A 14,317-nucleotide genomic window follows, 5' to 3' on the forward strand; every position below is an offset into this window, starting at 1 on the left:
TTTCGAGATGGTCAGGGACACATTTGGATGGTAATCAAACATGCATTTGAGTGATGTGTTTGGAGGGAATGGTGCCTGTGATGATAGAATGAGAAGGAAGTTTGAGGAAGTGAGTAGAGATCTGAATAACCCTGAATGTACACAGTATGGATTTTATCCTGTCAGTGAGGAGAAGACGAACGAAGGCTTTTCTTTCTGTGAAAGTAGAATTATGTGTGCAATGCAGTGTTTTGTTTTGTTTTTTAAGTTTAGAATTTTCTTTTCACTTTAAGATAAATAACCCTAGAAAGTACTTGGAAGGAGCCAGGCGCGGTGGCTCATGCCTGTAATCCCAGCACTTTGGGAGGCTGAGGGGGGCAGATCACCTGAGGTCAGGAGTTCGAGACCAGGCTGACCAACATGGAGAAACCCTGTTTCTACTTAAAATACAAAATTAGCTGGGCGTAGTGGCTCATGCGTGTAATCCCAGCTACTTAGGAGGCTGAGGCAGGAGAATCACTTGAACCCAGGAGACGGGGGTTGCAGTGAGCCAAGATCACGCCATTGTGCTCTAGCTGGGCAACAAGAGGAAAATTCTGTCTCAAAAAAAAAGAGAGAAGTACATGGAAGGATATAACTTTGTTATATATTTTTCTCAGAGCAGAAATCTTAGCATATACATTAGAAAGATTTCCACAAAACAATTGATAAAATACAAAAATAATAACATTCAGAGACAATGGCTTAATTATTTGGAAATACTGTTTCTTTTTAGTATTTATAAGGATTAATTCATTCTTGACAATGCTTTATAAATGTGGAACAAAGAAAAGTTTTAGAAAGATTTCTCATACAGCAATATACAAGGTAAGAACCACAAAATATTGGAATCAGACCATTTGATAGCTATTGATTGGGCTGGGCTTGAGAAGAGATGAGCAAAACAGGGTGGCAGTGTTGACAGATTAAAGGATGAATGCTAAATTTAGACATAGTATCATAAGTAGGACTTGGTAACAGTTAGGATGCCATAATAGAGAACAAAGTTTAATTCAAGATTCCAAAGCCAGGTAACTGTACCATTACCAGGAGGAGAAAATTAGGAGTTAGTAGTAGGGTAGAGGTTTCTCAGAAAAGATGAATTTGGGCTTGTGTTGTCAGCATGTCAAAGTAGTAATAAATGTCCAGCGATAGTTAGGTATGTGATTGCTACTCATTCATTCATTCATTTGTTCAGCAATATTGTATTGAATACCAATGTTTTTATTGAAGCATTGTAGTAGGCACAGGAGATACAGCAGCTAGCAAGAAAAAAATGTTTCTGTCATCATGAAACTGGCAGGGTTATATAAATATATTTAAGGGTTAAATAAATACATACTGAAGAAATAAAGTGGGATTTAATGGAAAATAATATGGGCAGACAGGTGAGGGGGAGCGTAAATGAAACATGATTAACAATGAGTTGATACTTGTTGAATCTTGATGGGCATGTGGGAGTTCACTTTACTATTTTCTGTATTATTTGATTGAAGTTTTTCTTTCTATTTTTTTTGAGATAGGGTCTTGCTCTGTCGCCCAGGCTAGAGTGCAGTGGCACAGTCATGGCTTACATGGCCTCAACCTCCTCCCATCTCCACCTCCCAAGTAGCTGGGACTATAGACATGCGCTACCACGCCTGTGCTCAAGTGATCCTCCCTCCTCTACCTCCCAGTGTGTTGGAATTATAGGCATGCGCCACTGCGGCTGGCCTAATAAAATATTTTTTTTATTAAATAAAAACTTAATGAATGTATAGAGCTGATAATCAGACAAGATGTCTGAGTGATAACATTTCCAAAGAGTAGCCTGAGAAAGATGGAAAAATGAAGAAAGAGGAATGCTAGAAACTGAAAAATATAAAAGATTTCCAGGAAAAAGGTAGATACGATAGTGGTAACTGCTGCAGAGGTCAAAGGAGAAACTATAGTTTAAATCCAACTGCTTACTAATTTCTAGTTTTGTTCGTTTCTGATTTGACATCTCTTGATGGCTGAAAGAACTGAGTAACTGAAAAGCTTGAGAAAACTGTTTCGATCAAATCATTTGAAGAGGTGTTTTTTACTTTAGAAATATTGTCCAAGGTATCTTTCCTAATGTGTGAATATCTGTTCAATTTTTAGGAGACTAATGAGCAAAAACTTCACAAAATAGCCAATGAACTTTTGCTTACCGAAAGAGCTTATGTCAACCGACTTGACCTCTTAGATCAGGTAAGATTTTCTTTCGCAGAATTATTTGATATTTTGACATTGTACATCATTTTAACCTAGTAATGAAAGTATTGTAGAAACTGCATGAAGGAAGGGCCTGTTTTTGACTAGTGAAAAGTACTTGCTCAAGGAAATCTCTAGCACTTTCAGCTTGGTCAAGTATGGGCATTTTCTAATTTGTAAACAGTAGAGGTTTCTCTCTGTGTGAATCACAAAACGTGTTTATCAAGTGTCCTGTAAACTTAAACACTAGTCTGTTTCTTGACCTTTCATTGTCATCCTAAGAACCATGTTACCATTATAATCTAAGTAAGATATTGATGATTCTAATGCTAAAAATCATTGATTCTGTTTGCCTCATTTGCTATCTAGCATTATGCGAGTGATCTGAGCTGGTGTAGTCATAGGGCCAGAAGGGATTTTGAAAGTTCACTTGTTCAACCTTGTATGAAACATTTAATATAGTAGCTGGCATAAAGTTGCCCAGCTGATATTGGTTTAATGTGTGAATCTACTTTATTGTGTTTTGTACTTTCATCATGGAACCTTGAGTATCATTTCAAATATACACTTGGAAAGTCTAAGAACATATTATAAGAATAACTTTTGAAAACTAAGGCATCTTTTTTTGTGTTTTGGTTTTTTTGAGACGGAGTCTGGCCCTGTCGCCCAGGCTGTAGCGCAATGGCACGATCTTGGCTCACTGCAACCTCCGCCTCCCGGGTTCAAGCGATTCCCCTGCCTCAGCCCCCCAAGTAGCTGGAATTACAGGCATGCACCACCAGGCCCGGCTAATTTTTTGTATCTTTAGTAGAGATGGGGTTTCACCATTTTGGCCAGGCTGGTCTTAAACTCCTGACCTTGTGATCCTCCCACCTCGGCCTCTCAAAGTGCTGGGATTACAGGCGTGAGCCACCACCCCCGGCCACTGAGGCATCTTAATCCTGTATCAGCAATAAATAGGACAAATGGTTGATTGCCCATACAGACTCCTTGTTAGAAGGGAAAGCTGCCATGTTAGAGTGTTACTTGTAAGAATTGTCCCACTTCTGCTGCTGGAAACTGGAATTTCATGGAAACAGGCAATCCTGTGTGTACCTCCTTATCATTAGTTTCAGAAGTGAACTGCTTGCCTGCTAGGGTGAGCCGTGGGAAGCCATTTTAAGGCTTATGCTCTTTGAAAGAATGAGTTTATGGGTCACATATTCATTTTTAAAGGAATTTCATCATAAGCCAAAATCAAATAATGTGAAGTTTGTACTTTTGAAACAACTCTCTTCCTTATGGGAATTACAGACCTGAAATTTTAGATATTCCCATAGTGGACGTATTTCTCTTCTCTTATCAAGTTATGTGGTTTTTTAAAGCCAAATAACTCGTTAGCCACTGTTGCTGACCTTTTAGAATTCTAGAGTCCTAATTACTACAGTAACCTAACTATTGGAGCCTCTAAGGACATAATTTTTTGTTCTTTTTGCCTCTCAAGAAAATACAGTGGAGGTGAATTTAGAAAATTAACAACCATCTGGATATTATGAAGGAATAGACCTCCTTCTGCCTACATGTAACAGAATGGCAATTAAGAGGTATAGTAACCTTAGTGAAGCATAGCTAAGACTGAAGGTTTGGGGGTTTTTTTTGTTGTTTTTTTGTCTTCAACGTACGTGTTACTATGTGTAGGAAGAGACTTTTCCCCCTGCGTATCAGTGTTTTATGTTACTGTGCATTATTATTTACTAAAAAGCAAGTAAATATCTGAGAATTGAAATATTCCTTTGTCCATTCATTGGCCAGATATTATGCACTTATTCTGTTGTGGGAACTAAATCATGATGTTCCCCTTTCCCAAGGAGCATACAGTTTTAACAGGAAAAATGAGACTTACATCAGCAAACTACAATAAAGGGAAATATGTGATAAGTGAATAAGTCTTTCAAAACATAAAGAGAAGTGAAAAATACCACAATTATTGTGTGTACATAAAGTGTTTTCACATTTCTTAACTCTGGCTTATGGATAGGAAGGGTAAATTCTATTAACCTCAATTGGAAATTTTCTAGCACAGAAAAGGTGAATTATTCACCATAATATTCCTATGGATAGGAGCATAGCCTAGATTAGAATCAAAACTTCCTGATTCTTATTCCTGATTCTTCTAAATCAAAGCATATACTCCTAAATTTCAAAGGATTTTCTTGAACCGTAAACTTTTCCAATTGCTCAATAAAAAGTTACTAAGAGCCCACTATGTGCCTAGCACAGTGCTAGGTGGTTAACCAGTAAATGTGAAGTAATGCTTACATTATTCTTTTATTCAGGTATTTTATTGCAAACTGTTGGAAGAAGCAAACCGAGGCTCGTTTCCAGCAGAGATGGTGAATAAAATCTTTTCTAATATTTCATCAATAAATGCCTTCCATAGTAAATTCCTCTTGCCAGAGCTGGAGAAACGAATGCAAGAATGGTAAGAGGAGTAGATAGAAAATGATATGTTTAAGGCAGTCATATAAGATGCTGTATTTTTCAGCTTTTAAATTGAAATAGAAATGCCACACACAACTGTAACTAGACATTTATGCTAAATTTTTACATTGAAGACTACTGATAGAAGTTGTGGTACAAAGGACTTCATGTCTGCTCTCCAAACTATCATTTGGCTAGTGAAGACAAGATATCGGGTCATGTGGAGCCTCAAGAATTCCAGAACATCTCTCTTTGCTATGACATTCCTATAGTCCCTTTAAAAAGGTGCTGCATTGTTCTCTACCAGCCTCATAGTACGGTGAATGAGATAAAGCACAGAGTGTATGTAGAATGTGATGACTTCCTCTCTAGTCCTGTCAGTTCACTCATTCTATAAAAAATCTTAATGTGCCGGGCGTGGTAGCTCATGCCTGTAATCCCAGCACTTTAGGAGGCCAAGGCAGGCGAATCACTTAAGCCCAGGAGTTCAAGACCAGCCTGGGCAACATGGTGAAACTCTGTCTCTACAAAAAATACAAAAAACTAGCCAGGCGTGGTGGCGCGTGCCTGTAGTCCCAGCTACTGAGGGGGCCGAAGCTGGAGGATTGATTGAACCTGGGAGGTTGAGGTTGCACTGAGCTGTGATCATGCCACTGCACTACATGACAGAAAGAGACCCTGTTTCAAAAAAAAAAAAATTTTTTTAATGACTTGTTTTTCTATATTTGATACAGGGAAACTACTCCTAGAATTGGAGACATCCTTCAGAAATTGGCACCATTCCTTAAGATGTATGGAGAATATGTGAAAGGATTTGATAACGCAATGGAATTGGTTAAAAACATGACAGAACGTATTCCCCAATTCAAATCAGTGGTTGAAGAAATTCAGGTAATAGGACTGTTTCATTCAAAGCTATAAATTACTATTGCCATACAAATTATACAGTCTTCTAGATCTAAAACTGAGATCTAGAGATCTGAGACACCTAGCCAAAATTCATACTACGCGGAGTTATGCAAGATCATCTCTGCAAAGCTGAAATAGACATCAATCACATGCTGCATACTAAGCAATAACTTCTCCATTTGCTTTTGAGACCAGCAGAGGATGATTTTTATTAGGGTCTACATAAATTTACAAAATGAGTTCACATTCAGGTCTGTGCCTCTCTTGCATTATTTCAGAGGTTGAGTTGTTGGAAGGAATATAAAGAATGATTGCTGTAAACCTTGAGATTTGGGAAACTAATCATTCTTTTTTTGTCACTTGATATCTGTATCCTCATTTTCTTCTGTGTCACCAAACCTGAATAACACACTTTAATAATACCGTAATAATTTCCACTTGATTCTCTAGCCAAAATTGTTAATATCATATTCTTTGATATAGTTGATATTGAAGAGGCATATTTTAGATCATCTAAGATTCTTGGCGTGGGACTTCTTTTGCTCCTTGACTGTCTTATTTTGTGTCATAGGAATTTTTTTAATTGTACCATTTTAATTCCTCTAATTGTCAACGATTTTTTGAGTTATTTTCCAGTGGTTGCTTTTAGGATTATAGTATGCATCTTAATTTTTCACAATGTACTTCAGATTATACTCACCTTAATTCTTGTAAAATGTAGACACTTAGTTCCAATATAGCTCTGTTCCCTCCTCTATGCTCTGTACTGTTAGTGTCCTGTATATTACGTTTTTTGTATGTTGTGAGCCTATAATACAGTGCTACAATTGTTATGGAAGGATATGAGAAAAAATGTATCTATAAGTCTATTTTATACTAACTTTTATATTTGCCCTTTCTAGAGTAACTTTCTTTCAGCATACATGATTGTTGTTTCTTATAAAGTAGGCCAGCTAGCAATGAATTCTGTCAGTCTTTTTGTCTGGGACTACACTTATTTTTTCTTGACTACTGAATGAATGAAGAATGAAGTGCTAGATTCAGAATTCCTAGTATATGGGTTTTTCCTTTTTTATTTTCTATTTTGCTTCTATAATTTGTGTTTGTTTGTTTGTTTTGAGATGGAGTCTCGCTGCTCTGTTGCCCAGGCGTGAGTGCAGTGGCGCGATCTAGGCTCACTGCAAGCTCCGCCTCCCGGGTTTACTTACGCCATTCTCCTGCCTCAGCCTGTAGCTGGGGCTACAGGCGCCTGCCACAACACCCAGCTAATTTTTGGTATTTTTAGTAGAGACGGGGTTTCACCATGTTAGCCAGGATGATCTCGATCTCCTGACCTCGTGATTCGCCCACCTCAGCCTCCCAAAGTGCTAGGATTACAGGGGTGAGCCACCACGCCCAGTCTTTGTTTCTATTATTATTATTATTATTATTATTATTTTAGAGATAAGGTCTTGCTCTTGTCACCCAGGCTAGAGTGCAGTGGCCCAATCACAGCTCACTGCAGCCTTCAACACCTGGGCTCAAGCAATCTTTCCACCTCAGCCTCTCAGGTAGCTGGGACTACAGGCATGCACCACCACCCTGGCTAAATTTTAGATTTTTTTGTAGAGACAAGGTCTGGCTCTGTTGCCTAGGCTGGTCTTAAACACCTAGACTCAGTCTCCTAGAGTGCTGGGATTACAAGCATGAGCCACTACACTCAACCAGTATATGGGGTCCCCACCAGCACTTTGAATATGTCGTTCTCCTGCTTTCCATCCTCTGTGGTTTGAGATGAGAAGCCAGCCATTGATTGTATTGATATTCCCATGTATGTGATGAGTCACTTTTCTCTTGCTGCTTTCAAGATTTTCTCTGTGTTTTGGCTTTCAACAGTTTAAATATGATGTGTCTGGGTGTGGACCTTTTTGTATTTGTCCTAGTTAGGGTTGGTTGAACTTTTTGCATTTGTGGATTGATTTTTTTTTAAATCATTTTCAGAAGTTTTCAGCCATTATTTCTTCAAATATTTTCTGTCCTTTTCACGTTCTCTTTTTTTTTAATCTTTTTACTCCCATTACACAAATTTTATGGGTTCCTTTTGTTTGTTTTGGATATGGTGTCTTGCTATGTTGCCTAGGCTGGCTTCAAACTCCTGGGTTCAAGTGATCCTCCCAATCTCTCTTCTATTATTCAGATTGTATAATTTCTACTAGTCTTTCTTCAAGTTCCCTGATTCTTCTGTCATCTCAAATCTGCTGTTAAGCCTATGGTGAATTTTTCTTTTCAATTATTATATTTTTTCACATCCACAACCACAACTTCTGGCTAGTAGAGTTATTGGCCCTCACCCCTCGCTCACCTCAGGGATCTTCACTTCTACTGATGTTGTGTGTGTTCCCCACCATTCCAAATTGAATGAGCCCTTTTCAGCCTCAGCAGAGGAGCCGCCAGTCCTCACAGCCCATGCCACCCTGACGCCCCCTTCCTAGTGACTGAGCTGGGAGAGGGACAGGAGCAGCTGCAGGCTAGCATGCCACAGATTCTCACCGTTCTTACCCAAAGTTCAACAATTTTTAAAGCGTAAACAGATTTCAGATCGTTGCATGCCTTTTAATCAATTTCTAAAATGCAGATATTGTTTTGTCAATTTTATCTAGCTTTATAGCTGCTTTAATTTTTTTTTTAATTTTTGGAGATAGAATCTCGCTCTGTCGCCCCAGGCTGGAGTGCAGTGGTATGATCTCAGCTCACTGCAACCTCTGCCTCCTGGGTTCAAGCGATTCTTGTGCCTCAGCTTCCTGAGTAGCTGGGATTACAGGTGTGTGCCACTACACCTGGCTAATTTTTGTACTTTTAGTAGAGATGGGGTTTCGCCATGTTGGCCAGGCTGGTCTCAAACTCCTGGCCTCAAATGATCCCCCAACCTCGGCTTTCCAAAGTGCTGAGATTACAGGCATGAGCCACTGCACCTGGCCTATAAGCTGCTTTTAACAGGGAAGATTTGCCAGTCTCTTCATTCAGCTGTAGCCAAAAAGCCTGCCTCATCCTCTTCACTCCTTTTTTTTTTTTTTAACCTTCTTTTCTTTTGTAATTAAACACTCACCTACCTTACTGGGCTCCTTTGATTTTTACTAGCTTCTTTGGCTAATTCTGAAACGTGGGCAGAGCATAAAGTTTGCCTTCTACAATCTTTCTTTTCATGCTTTTCAGTGATATCTTATTTCCACATGCCTTTAACTATCTTGCCAGACAGGTTCCTCTAGGGTTGCTGTTTCTAGTCTAGTTCTCTACTCCCAAACTCCAGGTACAAATAGCTGAGCATGTGAACATCTTGTCATCCAAACAAAGTCAACATTTTTTCCTATTTTTAGCTCCCAAGCATTTTTCTGTCTGACTTTTTAGGCCTTGTGTAGAGTAGATAATTATTCTGATATGTATTGGATTTATTAGGTGACACCATTATCCTGTCATTTACCAGAGCTTGACAACTTAGCTTTATCTTTGATTTGTTACATGTCTTCATTCTCTGTATGTGTTCATTTGCCTGTGAAATAATGTATTCCAATTGCTTAGCATAGTGCTTGTTGCATGGTAAGTGCTCACTAAATGATAGTGGTGATGGTAGTGATAGTGGTAGTTATTGTCTTATCATCCTCTGAATTCTGTCTCTACAATGTCTGTCTTCTCCATATTATGACCAAACGACATGGCTTATGAAAAGAGTGGTAGATTGGGAATCAACTAACCTAGTTTAGAATTCTAAGTCTGCCACTTACAGTCACTTGACCGTAGAAAGCCACAGTTTCTTCATATAAAATATTTAGGATCAGTAATACTTTCCTTGATGTACATAATAGATTTTGGGAAAATCAAATGACATATTTAAATTTATATAATTAATATCTTAAACTTTATTAAGGAAATCTATTATTCTCTTAACTTCTATGCCAATTTCAGGCCCTTATTATTTTCTTCCTGGTCTGTCGTAACAACTTCCAAACTAGTTTCCCCCGTCCCCCTAAAGCTACGCTGTAGTAGATTAATCTAATAGAGCTCAGATCTAATGATACAACTGTCATGCACAAAAATCTACATTAGATGAAACAAGTCTAAACTCACCTTGACATCATTACCTCATATTACCTTTACTTTACATCTTCTATTTCCCTCTACTTATCTTTTTTGCCAGGAAAACCTCTCTGTCCCTTTCACTGAACATACTTCATGCTTCGTTACTGTGGGCCTGTTCTCTCCTGGACTTGCTCCCTGGTCTGTCTTTTTCTCCAAAACCTGCACTCATCAGAGGTTGCATTAAATGTTCCCTTCTCTGTGAAGCCTTTAGTTACTTGTTTGCTTCAAATGCAAACACTGTGTCTTAAGATAGCTTTGATGCCTTGCAGTGTCCTGATCGTGGTGTGAGTTCAGTATATATTTTAATGGGATTTCTGCTTTGTTTAACAGGAACAAGAACATTTCTTATTTTTTCCTCTCTTTTGTTAACAGCTTCTTGGAAGCAAGTGATACAGACTTAATTTTGCCCTAAGAAATGGAGTTCTATTTACAGAAATTGGTTTCTAATGAAAAAGAATGCTTTGAACTGATGAAAAATTAAAATTTTCTGACAGATAAGATGCCCAGATCTTGTTATTCTTCTTTGTGGAGTCTTTTTTAAGTTCAAAGGCAATGACATTTATCATAGCCTTATTATGAAATAGTTTCTGCTGAGTCCAAAGTCATTTAATACAGTTGTTCTTAGCAAACCTCATTAAACAGGCACATCTTTTGAAACATCTCTATAGAATGATTTAATGATGTGACTTCACAAACCCTTGTAGTGACTAATTGAAGTGGTTGTCAGCAATCTGGAATTTTCTTGCTTAAAATTCTGCTTGATTTTTTTCCCCCTTTCTGTTCTTACACCAGATTGGTAGTTCTCAACTTCAGTGTTATAGAAATATCAGGTGTTTTAAAATGCATATTCTGTAGCTGGGAATGACGGCACATGCCTATAGCTACTTGGAAGGCTGAGGTGGGAGGACCACTTGGGCCCAGGAGGCAGAGGTTGCAGTGAGATCACACCACTGTGTGCCTGGGCAACAGAGTGAGACTCCATCTCAAAAAAAGAAGAAAAAAAATGCGTATTCTCCATCTCCTTCCCCAAAGATTGTGATGTTATAGATTGAAGTGGGGTTCAGAAGTCTGCTTTTTTTTTAAATTTTTTAAATTTTTTTTATTTTTTATTTATTTATTTATTTTTTGAGACGGAGTCTTGCTCTGTTGCCCAGGCTGGAGTGCAGTGGCCAGATCTCAGCTCACTGCAAGCTCCGCCTCCTGGATTTACACCATTCTCCTGCCTCAGCCTCCCGAGTAACTGGGACTACAGGCACCCACCACCTCGCCCGGCTAGTTTTTTGTATTTTTTAGTAGAGACAGGGTTTCACCGTGTTAGCCAGGATGGTCTCGATCTCCTGACCTCGTGATCCGCCCGTTACGGCCTCCCAAAGTGCTGGGATTACAGGCTTGAGCCACCGCGCCCGGCCATTTTTTTTTTATTTTTTTGAGATGGAGTCTCACTCTTCACCCAGGCTAAGTGACATGATCTTGGCTCACTGAAACTTCCACCTCCTGGGTTCAAGCAATTCTCCTGCCTCAGCCTCAGCCTCAGCCTCCGCATAGCTGGGACTACAGGTGTGTGCCACCATGCCTGGCTAATTTTTGTATTTTTAGTAGAGGCGGGGTTTGGCCATGTTGGCCAGGCTGGTCTCAAACCCTCACCTCAGGTGATCTACCCATCTCAGCCTCCCAAAGTGCTGGGATTACAGGTGTGAGACACTGCGCCCGGCCAGAAATCTGCATTTCATGCAGGTGATGGACAACTTTGTCAAAAAATATTGTCCTTGACGAAAGTTCTGTTTTACAGTGAGTTTTTAGACTCGCTAACCTAATTTTTAAATGTTTCTTAGAAAACCTTTCTCATTACAGAAACAGAAAATCTGTGGGAGCTTAACTTTGCAGCATCACATGCTAGAACCTGTTCAGCGGATTCCCCGGTATGAGATGCTCCTTAAGGACTATCTAAGGAAATTGCCTCCTGATTCCCTGGACTGGAATGATGCTAAAAGTAAATGCTTTTTTTGTTTTCTATTATGGAATAATCAAGTGGCCAAGCAGCCTTATGGTTTCAAAGGGAAATATATCTCACAGCTACTTTAGTCAAATGTTGCTGTTAGAAGATAATTTCATTGGAAATTGTTATCATCACCTCAGTTAGGCAAGTCACTTTTGAGCCAAAATGACAAGTTTAGAACCGTGCAAATCACATTTATTTTTCTGGTTTCATGTTAGTCACTGGCTCTGAAATATAAAATTATAGACTTAAAGACATCTAGAATAGCAATACACAATTTCCTTGTCAGAGGAAGAATACAACCATTCAGAATTACAAGTGCTGCTGTTTAATTAGATAGGTTGGTACATACCAAGAAAGCTAAGGTGACATTCACTATGTAAAAATAACCTAAGCAGAGTTGGTTCCACCTGCCCTAACATGCCTACCATAACAGGAAATGGTGCTTTTTATTGTCCAGTAACATTTTCTCCAAGAAAACTTTAATTCTGTTAGATGTCTTATTTTTTCATTAGATTATAATGAAAGGGTTTTTTTTAAAGGCTTATAAGTTTCAATAATACTTTACCTTTTTCTGTACTTTTGTGAATCAACTGTAAAGGCATGAATGAAAATTTAAGAAATAGCAGTGGCTTGATATTCAACAAGCAGTAATGGTACTTGTGTACAACCTTAAAACATTGCTACCTTCCCTTGTAATTTCTTGTTTTCTGTCATAAGTGAACCTTGATGAGAGATGAAGTACATAAAACATTTTTTGTCTTGGATCTTTAACCTTTTCATTATTATTATTATTATTATATTATTATTATTATTTTGAGACAGAGTCTCACTCTGTTGCCCAGGCTAGAGTGCAGTGGCACGATCTTGGCTCACTGTAACCTCCACCTCCCGAGTTCAAGCCATTCAGCTAATTGTTGTAATTTTAATAGAGACGGGTTTTCACCATGTTGGCCAGGCTGGTCTTAAACTCCTGACTTCAGATGATCCACCTACCTCGGCCTCCCAAAGTGCTGGGATTACAGGCGTGAGCCACTGCTCCTGGCCCTGATCCTTAGTCTTTTCTAGAACACAGGCTGTCTCAGATGTGTTTCTCCCACCATTTGAGTGACTGATCACAGAAACTTCTCTTCTCCATTCGCCCCTTCCATAGTGTAGAATGAACTCGACTTGCCATCTCCTCAAACCAACTACTTCCTGGGAACTCTGCCCTGTCTCCACTTCCATCCATCTTGCCTGACTGCTTGATTTGAGTGGCAGATCTAGTGGTGGGGGTGGGGGTGGAAACACCACTGCTCTTCCTCGAACTCATCTCTAGAGCAGTGGCTTTATCCCGTCTTATTTTGTCTTCCTGTATCCTGGATCCTGTATCAAGTGCACAGCATGGCCCACATCAGAATAGTTCTTTAAAATGTAAATTAAAATTCAGTGTCTTCTATACTCAGACTTTGGTATCCCCTTAGATGCCCATGTCAAAAATGAAAAAGTTGGTGACATGGTCTGGCATTTTATTCCTTTTCGTTTGTTTTTCATTGCTACTTACACTAAAATTCTAAAGAGATCACAGAAGAAGGGCTTTTGGTGACCTAAAAGTAGAAGCAAAAGCAGCAAAAGTGCATTCTGTCCAGCAGTGCACAGAAGACAAAAAATGTAGTTGAAAAGTCTCAGGGTTGTTGTGGTAACAGAATTAGGCAGGCCAGTATTCACAAAACAAAAAAGAAAGGAAGAAAACGGGACGTGATTTAGGATTGAGAGGTTTTCCCTGCGGTCAGTCCCGCAAGAGGTCTCAGCATCCACAGCACTTCACCAGCAGCCCCTGGAGCTGCCATGATGTCCACACCAAAGAGTTCCCATTCCCAGCTGCCACAGCAACAAAACCCTCCAACACTGGCCTCAGAAGATTCCCTTTCACCCGACCCAGGCTAGAATTGTGAATGTATTTTCCCAGAGAAAGTAGGCTATGCTTAGTGGTTAATTTGCTCATACAACTAGTAAAATACTTACTACTCCTGAAATATTTTAGAACTTTTGAGTCAGAAACCTGGGTTTAAATCTGGCCCTCCAATAGCATAGCTGTGTGACCTCAGCCAAGTTGTATTACTTCCCCATTTCATTCATCTGCCAAATGAAGCTAAACTACTTAATGGTTTAAGGCTGTGTAAGAATTGATACTGTAAGTACCTGGCAAAGTACCTAGTATGGAGTTAGTGTACGCTGTAAGTTTCAAAGTCTTTGAGTATAGAAGAAACTGAATTTTTGTTTACATTTTGGAGAACTATTCTGATTTGGGCAGTTCTGTGCACTCAATACAGGATCCAGGATAGGGGGGAGACAAAATAAGTTGGGCTGGGGCCACAGCTCAAGAGATGAACTAAGGAAAAGCAGTGATGTTTCTATCTCTGCTTATTAATTTTGATGGTTCATTAGGGATTAATTAAACCTGTGAGCCTAATCATCATGTGTGACTTTTCATAAGGAAATACGAAGTTTCAAGTAATCTGCTTACAAATGAACTTTAGAAAGTATACCGTTTATAAATGGAAAATGCCACTATTTTTGTTGTATCTTTGGTCTCAGACTTCTTAATTTAGTAAGTTATTCAGC

At 39.0% G+C, this 14,317-nt stretch overlaps 1 protein-coding gene across 7 annotated transcripts in view; it reads left to right on the forward strand.

The window, feature by feature from the left end:
• The window catches only part of FGD4 (FYVE, RhoGEF and PH domain containing 4), a 259,423-nt gene that overhangs the window by 208,032 nt on the left and 37,074 nt on the right, over positions 1–14,317 (forward strand). For 5 of the 7 annotated variants that reach the window (XM_009180494.4, XM_009180497.4, XM_021922173.2 and 2 more), the window contains 4 exons: positions 2,143–2,232; positions 4,551–4,696; positions 5,430–5,586; positions 11,569–11,707. In XM_009180494.4, coding sequence (XP_009178758.3) covers positions 2,143–2,232; positions 4,551–4,696; positions 5,430–5,586; positions 11,569–11,707 — 532 coding nt within the window. Of the gene's footprint in view, positions 1–2,142; positions 2,233–3,718; positions 3,819–4,550; positions 4,697–5,429; positions 5,587–11,568; positions 11,708–14,317 lie in introns of those variants that run through there. The other 2 variants (XM_021922176.2, XM_021922175.2) reach the window with 2 other exon arrangements.

This window comes from Papio anubis, chromosome 9 (genome assembly GCF_008728515.1).
Source record: "Papio anubis isolate 15944 chromosome 9, Panubis1.0, whole genome shotgun sequence".
Taxonomy (NCBI): Eukaryota; Metazoa; Chordata; class Mammalia; order Primates; family Cercopithecidae; genus Papio; species Papio anubis.